Consider the following 19,495-nt stretch of genomic DNA (forward strand, 5'->3'; position numbering starts at 1 on the left):
TGCAGTATTTGCTATTTAGTGGCTTACTCTGCAAATTACAATTTCAAATAATAATATGAAAAATGTATTTTAGTAGGACGTATTTTAGTTTTTTTCCTTCCTCATGTTATTTTGTATCATTGTTATTATTTGAGTTCTTAACATGGAAACACAATTTGAAAGTCATTTTGGACCATTGTATTTTACGAACTGCAATTACTGTTTGGAATGCCAGTGTCAAAATGGACACTAAACAAAGTGCAGTTCTTACAGAAAGCCAATAGTTTTTTGCATGGCTGTAACAGCTATTCTGTTTCTATCTGTGTCTTGTGATATAATGGATTTTCTGTTGGAAGTTTGTATTTCTGTATGATGTATCAGAAACATTTAGAGTCATCAAGTGAAGATCAGGACTTTACTATGCATTCTTTGTGACCTTTCAGAAGTCTGTATTTAATTGGATTTATGTCATTATTAGGAAAGAAGAGCTCAAGAAGATTGTGAGAATGAAGATGTGTGTTAGTGATAATGTGATAATTTGGTATAGTTCCTAGTAACATTGTATAGGAAAGTTATATTTTGGAGGCTTTGAAAGGGGAAAGAACAATTTTTTAATAAATGTGTCTTGTTTTAATTCAAAATTGTTCTTCATTAATATAGCACAGTTCTTTGTTTGAAAGATGGCTTGTTATCCTTTTGATATTTGCAAGTCTGTCTAGTTACAGAAGAATAGTGCAGCACTAAAAAGAAGACCAAAAAGACTTGGGTCTGATGTTGGTCTTACACGCTGCATTTGCTTTCTTGCCTTCCAGTTTTCTTTATTTAAAAATTCCAGCTTTTACACAGACATAAGTGTATTTGCCATCCAGAATACCCAAAGAGTAGCATACATTGTCAAATACTGCAATGTAAGAAAATTGTGCATGTACTGAAATTTTAGATCTTTTCCTTCAGACTTTGTGCAATTTTTACATGATCTGGTATTATGAATGTTGACTATAGCCTACAGAGGAACAGGAGATTTTCAGCCAGCTTTTTTCTATTCTACACAGTAAAGCAAGAAGTAAGATGTCCTAGTTCATGCATCATTCTTGTTCTGAACACCAGGGTTACCTGCTTCAGTTCAGTCTCTGTTTTGATTACAGTTTGGTGCACTTTTAAACAGCAGTGCTAAACATCCATGTCACGTGTTTTCTCCTTTAGCATATCTTCTGTATTTTCATTACTATATTTTAAATATACGTAAAGGAAACCCTTGTTCCTAACTCACTTCGGCATGTACTTGATTTCTGTTTGGCATGTGACCAGACTTCAAACTGGATGTATTCTTTCCCTGCTTTACTGTATACCTTTATTAATTGCTTTCACTGACAATGAGCAACTGAACCCTAGTACAGTTGAAAGAATATCCCATTGTGACAACTGCTACGAATGTTGACAGGGAGTTCTAGTGTTTCTCATATCTAACAATCATTTAAGAACAGACAGTTGGGTATGCATATTGAAAATTATGGCAGAGGGTGGTTTGACACTGTAATCCTTACTTTAGAATCCATGTTAGTATGGATGGTTCCATATTAAATAATCGCTTAATTTACATATTCTTTTGTAGTTTTTTTAACGTTTAGGTCATTTAAATGGATAGATTATCTGTAATACTTTTGCCTCGTTGATGTAAGTGCACTTCATTGTGAGCAAATAAAATACTTCCTGAGCCTTAGGGTGGATTACAGGAAGTTAGTAAGTATTTGAAGAATTAGAATAGATGTTAGGCTTAAAATACTTATTCCGGAAAATGTGAGTTTTCATATGTTGCTTGAATACCTCTCTTCTTACAGAAACAGAATAATTTGGTGCAGCTTATAAGAGATCATTCTAAGATTATATTCAGTAGTCTTTCCTTTTCCTGTTCTTGTTAATGTTGAACTTTTTTTTACTAAGAAATTTGACCAGTATAATTTCTGTAGCATTTTACATATATAAATTAAAGGAGTGAGTAAACAGTGCTGTACATTAGGATGTTTTTGGGTAGTTTGCTTCTGTTACTCATTTTCACAGAGATGACTGTGAACCTGTAGTATCACAGGTATGCAGTGTTTAAAAGTATTTGTTATACAAATTGGAAAAAAAATTAATTGTCCTGAGACACTCAGTTCAAATGATTTTCTGCAAGTATCCTTGTAGAATTGGAAAATAGTTTGAGGAGTTTATTTTTACACTAGTAGAGCAAACAGCCTTTGATCTTTTCCTGTTCATTAGTTGTGCCATCCCTCTCTTGTCTTTCTAAAAACAAGTAAAGGTGTGGTTTTTGCTTATGAAAAATAGCTTGGTCCAAATGACTGAATAGTATGTGCACTAGTCCTTGCCTAAATGAGTTCTTGCTTCTTGTCAATGTGTTGCTGGCAGCCTTATGGCAGCATATATGTACCACTGTTTTGATAGTTCTGTTCTTAGTGTGTATTTTTTTAATGCAGTAATAGTTGTGAAAAACAAAAGAAGAAAAAACCACAAAAACCAACAACAACAGTTTTTTCAGCTCAGTCTCTTTTGCTGCAGGGGTATGTTGTAGTCCCACAAGGAGATTGAATAAAATCCCTGGCTGAACTATAGCTCAGCTGTTAGCAGTAGTCCTCTGCCCTCAATGGCTGGCAGTAGTGGAGAGTTCCTGGGGAACTATTTGACCTCTACCCTTTGGTTTGAATGTTCCAGTCAGAATCTGCTGCTTCTGTTTGTGCTCACTGTGAGTGCTTTATGCAGGTAAAGTGTGGGGTTGCTTTTCCTACTTTTTGGCTGCTTTATCTGTAGGGCACATCACATTTTCCTATTTCTAATTCAGTTACTGAACGAAACGTTGTATTGTCTGTATCTTAACAGTGTGTCTGTCTGTAGGATACTTCTTCTCACATCTTTCCTCCAAGTCCCATCAGGCAGCAGTTTTGTTTCTAGTTCAGCAATACTCTAAAATGTTTCTGACAAAACTCAGCAAGCTGGCCAGTGCAATGCTGGATGGGTTGTGACCTTGATGTTGACGAACTGAAGTGGTTGGCCAGTGACAGCTGAGCTTCCTCCTCATCCTTTTCTCACCCTGTGATTTTCTTACTTGTAACACATGCTAGTTTTTAGCAGTCAGTTATTAACATTGCTCGTGGTATCATTGCATCTTCTTTGGCCGAGTTTTGCAATTTAAATCTGTTGCTCAATTCATACAGTGGTTAGAAAAAATTACAATAGCAGGACTGTTAGAGGTTTCTTCCAGTAATTTTATACTTGTTTGTTGAGCATTTCTGTTACATTTATTTTGGCAGCAGAGTTAAAAGGTAAAAAATTCAGTTTTAAGACTGGAGTAATCAAAATGAGAAAAATAAACAATTTGTTGTATTTTAGATTATTTGAGTGTATTTGAGAACTCAAGTTACTGTTGTTGCTGTAGTTTCATTTGGCCAAATGTGTTTACAAAATACACTATTTTTAAATATTTATATGTACTTATGTGGCCTAAGGTCCTTAGTAGATCAGAACCAAACTATGTAAAAAAAGTAGATGTGATTGTCACTGCTCAGAGAGCTTTGATTGTGGACTATAGGCTTAATGTACTTCAGGACAGATGAATGTGTTAGGAGGTTTATGGGGCAATAAGGCATTGAATTTCTGAAAAGTTTGTAATGCAGTTTTCCTCCCACAGAGCATACATGCCTGACTGTTGGTAAGAGAGCAGAGGTACAACTCAACTCACAGTAGAGTGATTGGGTAACGTTCTAGCATTGAATAACTTTGGATGCATGGATTTTGTTTTAAATGGCATTAAAAGATAATATCAGTATTAAAAGATACTGGAATACTCAAAGGATCACATTGATTGGGTAATTCCCAAATTATCAACAGTAGTGGGTAATTTCCATGCCATTAGGAAAAAAAAATCTTTCTTGAATAAATCCACTGCCCATATATGTGGCAGAGGAAAAGCAAGATATATGTATATATGTATAGTGCAGTATTTTAAACTCCTTGTTTTATAGGGAGTACTAGTATTTTAGTTGTCAGGAGAACTGTGAAGGAAGTTATGGCATAAAAAATGCCATTCCTTTTTTTGTTTCTTTTTTTCACCACTCACTTCTGTCACACCAATGTGCCTGAATAACTCTGCACACCAGGGGCAAGACTTTGACATAGTCCCCCATGTCTTAAATTGGAGAGATACTGGTTTGGTGGGTGGACTGTTCAGTGGATAAGGAACTGGCTGGCTGGTCGCATCCAGAGAGTAGTGGTCAGTGGCTCTAAGTCCAGATGGAAGATGGTGACAGGTGGTGTCCCTCAGGGGTCCATACTGGGACCAGTGTTGTTTAATATCTTCATTAATTATATTGACAGTAGCATTGAGAGCACCATCAGCAATTTTGCCAACGACACCAAGCCGGTTGGTGCAGTCGATACATTAGAGGAACAGGATACCATCCACAGGGACCTAGACAAGCTGGAGAAGTGGGCCCAGGTGAACCTCATGAGGTTCAACAAGCCCAAATGCAGGGTCCTGCACCTGGGCCGAGGCAACCAGAGATATGAATACAGACTGGGGGAGGACACACTTGAGGAACAGCAATGTAGGAAAAGGCCTGGGAATACTACTAGTGGACCAGAAGCTGGACATGAGCCACCAATGTGCAATTGCAGCCCAGAAGACCAACCAGGTCCTAGTGTGTATCAGGAGAACTGTGGCCAGCAGATCAAGAGAGGTGATTCTGACCTGCTGAGACCTCACCTAGAATACTGTGTCCAGCTCTGGAGCCCCCAGCACAAGAAAGATGTGGACCTGTTGGAATGTGTCCAGAGAAGGGCCATGAAAATGATCCGAAGGCTGGAACATCTCTCTTATGAAGACAGGCTGAGGTAGTTGGGGTTGTTCAGCCTGAAGAAGAGAAGGCTCTATGGGGACCTCATAGCAGTCTTCCACTAACTGAAAGGGGCCTAGAGGAAAGCTGGGGATGGTCTTTTTACAAGTGTTTGTAGTGAGAGGACAAAGAGTAATGGTTTTAAGCTGAAAGAAGAGAGATTTAGGTTAGAGATCAGGCGTAAATTCTTTAGTGTGTGGGTGGTGAGACACTGGAACAGGCTGCCCAGAGATGTTGTGGAAGTTCCATCCCTGGAAGTGTTCAAGGGCAGGTTGGATGGGCCTCTCAGCAACCTGATATAGTGGGAGGTGTCCCTGCCCATGCGGGGGAATTGGAACTTTATGATCTTTAAGGTCCCTGCCAATTCTAACCTTTCTATGGTTCTATGATTCTGTGATTCTATGATTCTATGTTTGTCACACTGGTTCTTGTCAGAGAGTGCTGCCTGATAACTCAGACTTCTTTCCTTTTTGTGTGAAAGACATGATTCCAAGTCACACTCCAGCGAAGTAGTTTATTAATAGAAAGGTATTCCCTAATAATTGTGGTCTTAAAAACATGTTTTTCATTATAAATAGTTTGTTTTGCTCCATTTTAAGGTAAAATAATATTTCTTCACATTAACTTAATCTCGACTTTTGGTAGGTTTTGCTTGCCATCTGGCCACTTGTTTCCCTCCTGTCAGAAGGCATACTGTTTTTTCGTATTGTCACAACAAAGAGAATTCTGTTTTGTTTTTTTCTTGCAGAAGTTTTCTTAAAAGCTACAGAAGTCAAAAACATGATTATTGTGCTTAGCTTAGCGTGGAAAAAATGGTGAAAATTCTTATTTTTTAAAATCGCAAAGAAGTCTTTAAAAAATAATGCTTTGTTATTCAGAGGAAAAGCTAAAATTAAATTTCCATTGACAAAGTTTTTGACAGTTCAAAAGATTGCAGCAGGATATGGTCTGCTTCTGGTTTTAATAATTTTTTTAATTTTAAAGTTTTCCTTGGGATTTTCATGATGATAGCTGAAATTTTATGTGAGGTTGCTGAGTTATTTGCATAGCATATGTATGGAAGTTGGTGTTGACACTGAAGAGGCTGCAGAATTGCCCTGTCCCAGAGACTTCTGCAGGCCTTGCAGCATAGTTCATCTTTTTAAGAATATTTTTTTGTATATTTGTATTTTGTGTGTTTGCACATACAGACCCAATTTGTGTTTTCTGTTTGAAAAATATAAATAGTAGGTTAAAAAATAGGCGGATGTATTAATGGTTCAAATTAGGTTTATGATTGACAGCCACTTATAAACTTCATTTTGCAAAAATACTGTAGTTTAGCTTGTTAATGAATGTGACGTTACTTTGACACAGCTGTAGAGACCAGTGTATAAGAGTTGTAAAGCTAAAGGACTTAGATTTGTGAAGATGCTCAGCTTTTCTCAGTATGCCATGTTTATTTTGACTGTGTTTCGTGACTGTTGAGGCTTCAAATGCATTTAAGAATTACAGAACTGTATAATTCAAAATATTTTGTAAATCCTAGAAAATGTTTTAGAAACTAGGAAATAGCGTTTAAATGTTGAAAAGTAAACTTTACTGTGTGGCAAAATATTCAATGGAACACTCTCTCAAAGCAGATCAGAAAAGGGGAACTAGGGAGGAAAAACAAGGAGAGTGGGAAGTTTCTGCTTTTTCTGGAAAAAGGGGAAATGTGCACACCTCACTGAGGATTCTTGTGGAACAAACATTTTATCTTGAGGTTTGACTAGTGTTAATTTGAAAGGCGAAACTTGGAAGTTCTGTATAGCATCATAAATTAAACCAGTTTTAAACTTTTGCAGTTATATTATACAAAAATGGATGTGCAAATATTTAGAGGCTTCATTTTATCAGCAGTATGTCTTGGATTTATTCTATGAAATCAAATGTCCAGTCAGGAAGCCATCGAGTAAGACAGGTTCATTTAAATTAAGGTAATGAAGTTGTGATTATTATTAACTAATCTGTAGTCGATATTTTTAGTATGCTTTTTTTTCATCACAAAAGGAATTTCCCTTTGTAGAGAATAGCCATTCAGGCTACTTAATACAAACAAGAAATACTTGTATTTCCACATACTTTTTACAGCTTTTTTTTTTTTACAGAAACAAGTTTATACCCTTTATTTCACTATGAATGACTTATATTACTAATTAGTGAAGTGCAGTGATGTTCTGAGCATCCATTGTACTCTTTGTCCTCTATGATGTTCAATAACACAAAGTTATAACAGGATGCACATGTAGATATTTGTGATCATAGAGATGTATTCTTTCATAACATTTGAATTATTTGTTTTGTTATGTTAGCCCAAAATATCAGAATGTTAGTGTTAGGCACCATCCTTTTTTCACATAACTTTCTCTAAGTGTTTCATCTGGGTGATTGTAAAAAAAAAAAAAAAAAGTCTTTCACAGGTATATTTTAACACATACTTAAAACACCTTCAATGAACCAGCTACAGAATAGTGTCTGCATAATGTGTAAAAGAATCAACAGTTTGTGTTGTTTTGGTATAATTCAGTTTGCATTTTAATAGAAGAAAAGCTCACCCAAACTAAAGTACTCTTATAGACCTCTTGGAATTCAGTGATTTTCAATGAGTAAATACACAGAGCTGGTCTCAAGGTTTGTCTTCACTGCGTTGTTGGTTTGAGTTTGCCTTTGATTCAGTTTATTTTGTGTTCGAAACTGCAGCATAGGTGAAAAATCCTTTCAGCTGTTTGGTATGGTGATGTGGGTTGAAGATCAGGTATTCCTTGTCTGCATTAATAATCCAGTACCAAGTTGCTTCTTTGCTTCAAATAATTCAACTGTGAAAACAAGCTTAACTACTTTAAATATGTCTTGAAATTAGTGCTGGTAGTTGCTTAGTATTTTTTCCCTGTTTTTGTTTGTTTTTAAATTAGGGAGTTTTGGTTTGTGTTTTGGGTTTGGTTGATTGTTTTGGGTTTTTTCATCACGTTCTCAGAACTGTAGGATAGGAGACTGTACTAACATGTCCCATTGTGCTTAATTCCCTTGCTTTTGTCTGCCACTGTATGTCATCCTTGGGTGGACTATGACAGATCCAAGTTCAGTTTAAAACTTGAATGTTTTTGTTTAGTATGGTAAGATTCTTGTTTTCTTGATATGTCTTGTCTTAATAAGTTTACTTTGAACACCATAATGTAAGATTTTTATATATAATGCTTCTGTAGCAGAGGCTTTTACTAATAACTTACAGGTTTAAGGGGGGGACAACTAATACCTAATCAACTGCCCTAGTCATATGTTACTGAAAACCAGATTAAAATTTTGTAACTGCTTTTTCTCCTCTTCAGACTTTATAGCACATGTTGTCCCTTTGTAAGTTCTTCTTATGAAGCTCCTGGCCAAATGACAAGGCCCCTTTACATTCCTTGAAAATCAACTCCTTATCCTGAGGTGCTTGTAACTAGATAAGCCCACCTCTTTTTTAATATGTTTGCCTGAAACATCAAAATATGTCTGGGTGCCCTGGCTGTTGCATCCTTGCAAGATGTCAAATTTGGATTCTTCAGCAGTTTATTCTGGTTTAGATTTTTCAGCTACTTGTCTGGAAGGGAGTGTTTTGGAGTTATCTGTGACATATTAAGAGCTATTTCATCATTTCTGCATGAAAGCAAAGTCCTCTTTCTCTTAACTGAGATTTCTTATCTCATTTACTTATTGATACTCCAATAATTCTTTATTTTTTTTAGAGTTCATCTACAAATTAGTCTCAAAAGTTGCAATGAAGGTTGTCAGAAAACAAACATTTTTAGAAATTTTGTAGCATTATATTTTTACATAGTGTACTTAGATCTTTTAATTTTTCTTCTTTTCTAAAAGTTGACTTCTTCTTACCTTGACCATCACTCCAAAGGAAAAAAAACCTGAAATGCAGCTTTTGAGTAAAAGAGTTTTCTGGCCACTTAGTTTTGAGATTTTTTCTGAAATGTGGTATATCCATGTTGACATTCTCTGCTCAATTTGAGGTGGATTTAAAATCCAGGTCTTCAAAATTATGGGCAAGCATCCTAGGTGAGATCTTGGATGTATAGGTGTCTTTCCACTCTTCATCCAACCTGTTTGGTGCTATAAGAGGCATTGGTCTTGACTGCCTTTTGAGTCCCTGGTGGATTTAATTTGGATGAGAGAAGGGGAAGCTAAAGTTGAAATACAGTGGTCCAGGCTTTTTAAAGGAAGGATGTTTGAAGAGACTGATGATACACCTGTAGTAAATGGAGATCCCCATAGTACTTGAAGATAAACTTTTCTGTTAACTGGAAGTCAAATTTAAAATTATTTAAATAGCTCACATTAATTAGAACAAATTGCTATACCATGTAATTGGCTTTAAGTACTAAGCAGTTCTGTAGTTAGTGTGTTGATATTTGCTAAAATGAGATTAGTAAAATAGAGGATATTGGTCTTGATGCTTCAGGAGAAGCCAGCAAGCTTGAAATCAATTATGGCAGATACATTTTTGGAAGTTTTTCCACTCTTCTGTGGGATGTAATGGCTTTGTTTTACATTTGTAACACAGCTGCTTATCCTATCTAGGAATCCTAAGCACTGTAGCTGGATTGTGTATGATAGACTTTGGTCTTTATTTTGTAGCTTATTTATAGTCTGATCTCTGAATAAATGAAGCATGGCTTATACCATTCTCTCAAATTGGACACATTAGCCTATATGTAAAGTCCATGGACTATAAGGGTTTTGTTCATAGCATATTCAAAAAAAATGCAATACTGAGTAAAAAAATAGAATATGAGTATATGCACAGTAAAAGGAAAAAAATCACTAATTTTTGGCCCACACTTCTCCTAAAAATTAGGGAGAAAAAAATTCCTATTCATAATGCTGGCAGCTTTCAGTCCAGTATCTTGAAATGGCAAATTTTTTGTATGTTCCTAGTAAATATTAGATTAAGTAGTGTAAATTACATTAGATATTAAATATCTTTAATTTTTGTTATATTATCATTTTTTCTTATAACAATAGTTAAGGATTTGATCTTCTGAACTTAATATGAATATTGTACTAATGAGAAGTTGTTAGGTTATGCTATGGGGGAAGTGAAAACTGCTGTCTGTCTTCTGTTCAGAGTCTGCATCTGTGGACAAGTCTGTATCCCATTCTTGCACAACTCCTTCTACGTCTTCTGCATCTGGACTGAATCCAGCTTCTGCACCTGCTTCATCTGCTCCTACAGTTCCTGTCTCACCTGTCCCACAATCACCAATTCCTCCGCTACTTCAGGACCCAAATCTTCTTCGACAGCTGCTGCCTGCTCTGCAAGCCACCTTGCAACTTAATAATTCTAGCGTAGATATATCCAAAATCAATGAAGGTAAGAATTCTTTAAGTTGTTGCAATCTTTAATTTGCACACATAAGCATATTATTCATTACTAAGCTGCAGTAAATGTAAGCCTTACACTAAGAGCAAATTCAATAAATGAATCCTTAGATAAAGTGGAGATTGTTTTTGTGTGTGGTTCTTTGGATTTTTTTCTGTTAAACTTTTTTAAGTTAGCCAAGTAACATTTAAGGTTGTTAAGCTAATATATGCTGATACGTGTGAACAGTCTAGTTGAGACTGGTGATGTAATTGCTGTATCAGCATTCATCTGTTGCACAAAATTAAGTCAGAGCTTTTTGTTCTTTTGTTTTGTGCAATGTTCTTTGTTTTCTGTGGTTTGTGCTGCCATTCTAATAATGTGTTTGCAAATACTGAAACTTCTAGGGATTCTTAAATCTTGTTGCCTATCAACTTTTTTTCTTCAACAGAACATGCTAGCCTCTCTGAATAAAGAAAGCATCTGTAATTTTGCTAGCAGGTTAAATTTTATGCATGTAATTGGGGTATCCCTTAGATTTTTGCCATATTGGCCTAGTTTATTTGAAGAAACTTTAGAACTAGCTATAGTGCCTTTCATTGCAAGAACAGGTAGAGTTGATACATTTTGAATTTAATTTTATCTGCTGTAGTGTCTCCGTTGTGGCAGGTTACTGATGAAGACTATGGCACAGGATTTTTTATTTGTTTCTTTTAACTTTGTGTGCACTGATCACCAATTTAAATTGGAAGCAAAGAATTTACATGTAGTGCCTAAAGTTAATTATCTCAACTTCTCTAGAAGTGCAAACTATGAAAGGCAAAACACTAAAATTTTACTTAAAAGTCTCCTGTTAGGTATGTTACAATGGTTTATAAGGGAGCGTGGGTATCAATTGCCTTCTTTTTAGTCAGCCAGTATTGCAGCTTAATTCAGTAGTAATAGGTGAGTTATCGTGTTTTCCTGTGCAGGGAGAAACTTTTAAAACTAACGCACTAGGTTGGGTGAAAAAAAGTAGGAGTATTGTGGTTGCTTTTATTGAGAAATAAAAGGTCTAATCGACTCTAGTTGTATTTTATTAGAAAGCTGCCAATTTAAGTTCCCAGTCATTTTATCTCACCATATCTGAGCAGCAGCTGTGTCTGTCTTGGAACAAGGGTGTTGAGTATTGTGATGGCATAAGGGCCTGGCTGGCAGGTCTCTGTGGGCAGAGTGACTTCAGCTTGCACAGCAGGACTGCCTTTACTGGGCACATGATGCAGAGTTAATTCTGTGTTTGTGCTGGTGAGTCAGTTTTTTCAGACTTTTGCATGGGTGGTGTATGTTCAGGAAGTATCCCGCAGAGCCTGTAGACCTTTCTGAAAATATTAGTTCAGAGGCTGGATCTCATCATCTCATACTGTACGATGCTCTTCCTATGTAGTGCAGTTTTTAAATGGTTGAAAATAATTTATTTTTTTCTTAACTGGAGGAGTGATGGATGAGAGAGCTAAGCCCCTTCTTTTAAGGAAGAAACATGGTGTGTCTGGATTTTTAACTTGAAAGTGCTTTTCTTTTTCCTTGAACAGAAAATCACCCCACCCTGTCTCTTCTAGTGAGTTGAAGTGATACTCCTTTTTTGCTTCTTTTTAATTGTAGTTTAAGGAAAAAAAAAATCCACAACACATTCTACTCACTACAATAACAAATTGAACAAATATTGGTTTTATGTTTGCAAGAATTAATATTGATCCATAAGATTAAGCTGAAGAATTGAAGTGATTTTCTAAAAGATTTTCTAGTGTACTGTCTGAAAGAGAAAATTTCTAAATGAAGGACTTAATTTGACATTGCAAGTGATAACAATTTGAGTTTAAGTCATTGAAAAATAGTTTAGGTCTTTTGTCTATTGTAGAGAAAGGAACAAAATCAGAAAGGAAGTGTGCCTCTAATATATTTAGCCAGTTTGAACAGTTTTAAGATGTTTTAGAATTACCAGTAAAATGTAATGTTTCTTTTTAGTTCTAACAGCAGCTGTGACACAAGCCTCTCTGCAGTCTATACTCCATAAAATTCTTACTGCTGGACCATCTGCTTTCAATATCACTTCCCTAATTTCTCAAGCTGCACAATTGTCTACACAAGGTATTCAGAGCCTTCTTTTCACTTACGTAAAATTGTTACATTACATTTTGTAAAAGCTGATACAATTGAAACTTGAAGAATCTGTCTCTTGTTGTATCTTTGGCCATCTAGTGTAGATGTGGAATGTCTTCTTTTTCCAAAGATAGGGTAAGAAATTGTTACACTGGGAGCAGGGAGCTGACGTGCAATTAAGTAAATGTGCTTCTCTGTCTCACCATTTGGGATTTTCTATGTGTGTTAGCTAACTCTGTGTGAGTAATGTGAAATATGTGTGAGATTCCCTCAATTTATTCTGAACCTTAATTAGATGATTAAATGTTCAATATAAAACACAACTCTTCCTTGGTTGAACACCCTTCTTGTAATACCATGCAGCTGTGATTCTTGGGGAGGCCTTAGAATAAATGCTTTGTAAGAATTTATCTGGTAGGGTTAAATTTAAGGTCCCTTCCAAATAAAAAAACTGATTCTGTAAATGCAGTCATGTTACTTAGTAGGTAAGTAGCATTATGCTAATGCTAGTTTTTAACCAGAAATTAAAACGTGGAAGGGGGGCTGCTGGTAGGTGCCTAGAATGGGTGAATGGGTTTCTAGATAACCTGTTTATGCATTCTTTCAGTTAAATAGGAATCACAGTGAAATAAATTTAGTCTCTTCATGTGTAAAAAGCACTACATAATAGCTTCTTCTCTTTCCCCCTTCTCTAAGTTTTTACAAGTGGAGGGTTTAGGGAAAACACAGTTCTTCAGTTAGGATTGTTCCAGTTGCTCAGCTCCCCAGCTGTCTGAAGTTGAGAATGTTTGTATACTGTCTAATACAGCATACTGCAAAGTGCCAAAAGAAAACCTCATTCACATTTAAGATAGGATATGGTTTTATTAAATAAAGTATTTTTTTTAATTTGCAGCTCAGCCGTCTAATCAGTCTCCAATGTCTTTAACATCTGATGCCTCATCACCACGATCATATGTATCTCCAAGAATAAGCACGCCTCAGACTAACACCGTTCCGCTTAAACCTTTGATGACTACACCACCAGTGTCATCGCAGCAGAAGGTAAAGCTGCTTCAGATTTATACCATGTTGTTGTAAGAAACCATTATATATATTAAGTAGTGTTGCTGCTGTATGCCCATGTGCTAACAGCGATATATAGGATGATAGAACATGTGCTGTATTTCCCAATAGAAGCAAAAGCAACTGGAATCATCTGCCTGGCTATATTTTTGCAGTACAACTCTAGCATAGAATTCTAGTACACTTTTCTGTTCTTGAGGAAAGTCTTGTGCTTCCTTCAGAAGCTGTCTGAATATAATACTAAGAGATTAGTATTTTAACATATTTGAATGGAAACAAAAACTTACTCCAAAGGCAACAGCTGATGTAGTTCTTCAGACTTCAGGCAATAAAAAGTTGTTAGAATGGGACAGAAGTTCTTGGGCAAGTTAACCCAATGTAGTGTCAAATTTGGTTTAGAAATGTTCTTGGTATTTACAAGGTCAAAAATATGATGTCCCTTTTCGTCCACAGCCCCTCACCCCCATTCATTCAGAATTCCTTAGTTCCTTAATCAAGGAAACATTGTTACTAATACATAGCTTGTAAGGTTCTTCCTAATGATGAAATAGAAAACATCAAAAGTAGGAAACATGGCTTGTTTTGTTGTGTGTTTTTTTAACTTTTTTTTTAATGTGTTTGTGATCCCTCTATTAGGTCACTCTTCAAAGGAGAAATGTGTTTTTCAGAATCCAAGATCAGTATTCCATATCCTGGAGGCAGGGTTATTGAGGAATAAACACGGTTGACATTGAGATTATGTATTTATTTCTAGAATTTCTGTGTCCAGCAGATTAGAGACTCTGTTTTGCTGTGTACAGAGGGGAAAGGAGATGTAATTAGAGACACTTAAGATGAACCTCACGTTTTACTAAGAGTGTTTATTTTCCTTGTTTAAAGAATAGTGATGCACAGATGAGGGATGGGAAGAGACACTGGGTTAAAGGACCTATTGTGAAGGAGGATTTTGTTACTAAAGAGGACTGAAGGCACAGCTGTTGACTTGCACCCTCTGGTGGAAAGCAGCCTTTTACGTTAAAGCTAGTTTTGTAGTGATAGGTAGAGCTGCTGGGCATAACATTCTTGGGCCTTTCATACAAGTTGAAAAAAACAAAACAAATTTAGCAGTTAGCAGTGTTGTTTTGGCTGTGGAAAACTGAAGCCCATTGAGTAGGATTTGGGGCTCTCCCAGAGGTTGAATGTTGTCATGCAAAGGGAACTTCTCCTGTCTCTTCATTGTACAGATCTTAGTTTTAACCTTGAGACCCTCAGATTTTAACCCAGTCTTATCAGTGTGTTGCTCAGTGTTTTTAGTATCTTATCAGTGTAAGAAGTGTGATTCTACACTTTGGGGTGATACCAGTCTTGTTTGATATCCTCCCCTAAAATCCCTGTATCTCTCCCCCCAGCTTAGATGAAATAACTTTCTTTCAAATTTATGTTTGGAAGAAAACTTCTTACGTCTTGAACACCTTTAAGGAATAATTTATAATCAGGAGGACAGATGACATTCCTCATTCTAGTCTAAATACCTCATTTTCTTATGTTTTTCATGGGTACAAACATAGGTGATTCTGCTGGTCTGTTGTGATTGACAGTGGTACAATGAATTGTATAAACCTCGTATGTACTAATCCTGCTTGTTTTTGTTTCTGCCCTTGGAGTGCGTCCTGAATCTGTGCAGCCGCATCCCATAGCTAGGGGACAAGTAATGAAATTATCAAAAAGTAGACTTGAAACAAGGAAAGGAGGTGTCTCGCACTTTCATTCACTATGTTAGAAACCTGGCAAAAGCTTAATCCTTTGGGATCTTCTTTATCTACAGTGCTTTCTGAAAGAAAACTTGAAAGAAGGACAGCTCAGCAGAATATTTTTTCCCTGAGACATTTATCCTTGTTTTAGAAAATTTGCTGCTTTAGCATTTATCATTCTGCTGCAGATGTTTTCCTAGAACAGTGCAGACAAACTTGAACCCACTGCCTTTCACCTGGTGTAAAAAGGCTAGCATTATACCTGTAAAATAGGTGGTGTGGTAGTAAACTATGCCTTAAGAGAATATGAAGGCAAGCCACATGTTCAAAGTAGGGCATATCTGTCTTTGTAGACCAACTGTATAACTGAATATTCCTTTGGACACACAAGCCTTCCTTCGGGTTTTCAGTAGAAGCAACAAATTTCAAGGCTAAATGAAGGTTTGAGAAAAGTTGATGAGTTCCTTATAAGTCATAATTACAGCAAGGCTGCCACTCCCCCCAAAAAAACCAACAAAAATGTGTCGTTAATTTATTCTTTGTCTGATATGAGAATCTACAGTGACACACAGGGCTTTGTGATTGCCTGTGGTTAGTGACTTGACATGCAGGATTTTACCTCTGGTGTTTTCAAATTAGGTTATTGTGTGTTTTATTGATACATGCATAGAGTTGTAACCCTTACTACACTGGGTTATCATAAGCATAAAACCTTTTTATTTTCCAGATACCTTGAGTAGCTTCACAGATCAGCTAAATAAAATTAGTAGCAATGTTTGAGAACAGGAGCTTGTCTTAGTTTTTTCTGTTCCTCAAATCTTCTGCCAACTAACAGAGCTGTTGAAATATTAATATGAATTGCATGTGTGTTAGTCCCAGAAGTAAGAAATTCTAGTTCAGCAGCAGATACTTTTTCAGTTTAGTAAGGAAGGAGCTTTCCTGAGACGTTCTTGTATTAATATAATTCAATTCCCTAAGATAGAATTGAGGTGAGAACTTAGGTTGTAATAGCTCCAGTGTAAGCACATGTGTTTTAGTACTCCTTTGGTAATGTCAATCATGTTAGCATATCCAGTTCTAAGAGTTTGAAGGGAATTATGCATAATCAAGATGTGGTGCTGTACCAGGATACATGATTTCAGGGCACAAACTCTTCAGCTTAGGATGCTTCTCTGCAGCAAGCATAGCCGAAGCTGAACTGGCACCATGCAAGCGGAGTCCAGTGCCACTGTCACAGATATTTGGACTGGTTCTGGGAACAATGTAGTACCATTTGCACAGTAGGGCCTGTTACTTAGGACTGCATGAATACGTCTGGACTGTGTTTAAACTGAAGCTGGTCTGTTTGCCTGGAAGTGTGGTATTATGCACCTGGCAGCTCAGGTGCCACAGACTTGGATCCTAGGCATCACATTTTGTTTGCTAGTTAGCTGTGCCTGTGTTGTATGTTTAGAAACTATTCTACATTTCTGCAAAATAACTGTCTAAAGCCTGTGTTAGACAGACACGTCAAACTCAGTGAAGAATGTTGCTTATGGAATATTTTTTTTAGCCCTTGTTTTTTTTCTGTTCTTGGTACTTATTCTTGTTTGAACGGCATCAGTGGTATGTCTGCTCACAGGGTAAACAAAATTCAGGCATTGATAGCAAAGCCTGTTGTGTTATACATTTTATAAAGATATTTGGGTAGTCTTTCAAAAATCAATTTATGAATTGTTACTGTTTTCCTCTGACAACTGTGTAATTTTGTTGATTTCAACACACTGAGTGATCTTGCATTATCTTTCCAGGAGCGTGACTTTTTCATGTTCTATTCAGATATATTTTTTTTGGCTTTTGGTGATAACTTTAAAAGGTGCCTTTTCCTCTTAGGAGTATAAGTACGTTTGAAGTTGCATTACTATTTCCTGTATATTTGAATAAATGAATTTTTGTCTTGAGTTTACTTTAGCAGGTAATGTCTGACTTGGCATTTGTGATTTGTTTCACAGGAGTCACTTTCTGAAACTGAGAGAATTTCTGGGAGGTTCAGATGACCACTAGTTAGTAATCTGCACCAACTTGATGTCAACAAATGCCAGACAGGCTGCCTGATTTACCTTTTTTGCCATTATGGATCCCTAGAATCCATTTTTCTTCCCTCCTTCTTTCTTAAAATTGTTAGCTTGATTTTCCAGAGTTCAGGATAAATTTTGGAGCATGTTCCTCAGTACTTTAAAAGGAACAGGGGTATGCAGAGTATGGGGCAAAAAAATGTTTCTTGAACTGCATTTACTGTAACTTAGACACTAGTGTGTTACGAGTCTTTTCATCTTACAGTTCAGGAATTCACAGAAAAAAAACAGTATCTCAGTTCTTGTGTCTTAATGTCTTAAATGTGAATGTGTACTACAAATGAAAAGCAGGAAGATACTGGTGACTTTTTTTTGAGTCATTCATTTTACAATTGACAGAACAATTAAGAAGGGGAAGTAACATACCTGTAGATGTGCTTTACAATTTTTTTCCCTTTCTGATAGAGATGTTATGTTACCATTATAATTCTGCTCTTGCTATCTATCAATGGTGGAACTAAAGGTGATTTTTAAAAAAACAAAACAAACACATTTTAAAGAGTATAAAAATTCTGTCAACAAAAGACATATCAAAAAACCTCTCTGGTCTTGTAATTTGTGTGCTTTTTCTCTGGTTATTACACTTAGTATTTAGTGTGGAGGAATTCTAATGAAGTTTTGATCTTTCCAGGTTGCTACCCCTGGTGTTAAACAAGGACCAGCTTCACAGGCAGCACCTCAGCAGCCGGTAATAGCTGACAAGCAGGCAGGTCATGAACCTGCTTCTCCACGAAGTCTTCAGCGCTCAAGGTATATTGAAATACTTACTGAAATACAGCCGTCCTCTGGTTTTGCTCTGGACCCAACATATGTTGTATATGTTGCAATTTATGGATTCTCTCTTTTCTGTTTATTGAATGTGTGATTTAAGTCTGCTGCTACCAAAAGGATGCAGGTAATTGTCTTTGTTACAGAGCTAGTTATGGAAGATTCTCCATTTTAGGACCACCACTAGAGTTCCATTCACAGAAGCAAAATAGAATTAGTATTTACCTTGTCACTCTGGAGTCAGTTTTACAAGTGTTTCCTTGTATTGTGTTTTCTGAGTTTGGAGTTTGTTTCTTTCTCTACAGTTACGGGATTAAATGCTTGTACTCTGATTTGCATAGTGTTAGATATTTGTTGTGTCTTGCTGTAGTGTAATTTGATTTTGAAGTTAGTAAGAACTGTTGTTTGTGGGTGATGTTGCTGCTTTAATGAAACTTTATTTTTAAATGTTTTTCACAAATGCTTTTCCTTGGCCAGATTTTTTCAGCAACCTTGCACCTTATTCACATGTTGCATGTAGCTTATTCACATAGGAGCATGTAGCCATGGATTTACAAAGTGGGGCTAGAATCTGTATCTTCTCTGAAATTTTCCATTTAGGAAGATAGACTTTTCATTGTTTAGGATACTGTGCACTTTATCATATTGTTTCCAATGCTGTAAGTTTCTTCTGTGATAGAGTCATGATCTAGGACTGTGGCAGGAGGAGCTTGCAGGCTGCCATTTTTAGAAAAGTGCATCATCAGAATAGATTCCAGTAAATGTAGAAAGTTTTGCACTTCCAAAAAGCTAGATTTTTAGAGTGGTTGAATAAGATATGTGGTATGATATTAACAAACAAACAAAACAACACTCTGTGTCAGCATACTTAAAGCTACATGGTGGTGCTTTCCAGATCATAAAATAGTGAGGTCCTTTTATCTGCCCTTCTGAGACTAGTAATGAAGAGGACCTTCAGTTATGTGTCATCATGCACTAACTTACTGTTAGATTTTAAAATCCATTGCTTTTTGTTGTTTTTTGGGGAGAGGGGAGTTTGTTTATATTTGGGGTTTTTTGGGGGTGAGTTTTTTGTCTTATTGCTTGGTGGTCCTGTCCCAGAGACTGTCTTTACTGGAGACACTGTAGTACTGGTTGGTTTTAGGATACAAACAGAAGCAAGTCAGAAGTTTTTGACTCTTCATTGTTGACTGCTTTACAGAAGCTTGATTGCAATTTTTGGTAGGTATGTAACCTACAATCCATTTTCATCTGTGGGTAGAATAATAGCACAGTGTACTAGCTCCAGTTCTAGTGATTATGGATGGTGCTGTTAAAATCTTTGTGACTTAAAATACAAAAACTAAAATTAAACTTGGCCTCCAGCTAAACATTTTTAATAAAGAGATGACCTTTTTATAAGGAAAGGTGAGATTTTGGTATAGCTATCAGTCACAGACCCTTTTG

At 36.3% G+C, this 19,495-nt stretch overlaps 1 protein-coding gene across 2 annotated transcripts in view; it reads left to right on the forward strand.

The window, feature by feature from the left end:
- WAC (WW domain containing adaptor with coiled-coil) overlaps positions 1–19,495 on the forward strand; it is a 56,449-nt gene that overhangs the window by 26,074 nt on the left and 10,880 nt on the right. For both annotated transcript variants that reach the window (XM_010006968.1, XM_010006969.1), the window contains 4 exons: positions 10,003–10,248; positions 12,238–12,360; positions 13,268–13,416; positions 17,913–18,031. In XM_010006968.1, coding sequence (XP_010005270.1) covers positions 10,003–10,248; positions 12,238–12,360; positions 13,268–13,416; positions 17,913–18,031 — 637 coding nt within the window. The remainder of the gene's footprint in view (positions 1–10,002; positions 10,249–12,237; positions 12,361–13,267; positions 13,417–17,912; positions 18,032–19,495) is intronic.

Source organism: Chaetura pelagica, unplaced genomic scaffold (assembly GCF_000747805.2).
Source record: "Chaetura pelagica isolate M959 unplaced genomic scaffold, ChaPel_1.0 scaffold17, whole genome shotgun sequence".
NCBI lineage: Eukaryota > Metazoa > Chordata > Aves > Apodiformes > Apodidae > Chaetura > Chaetura pelagica.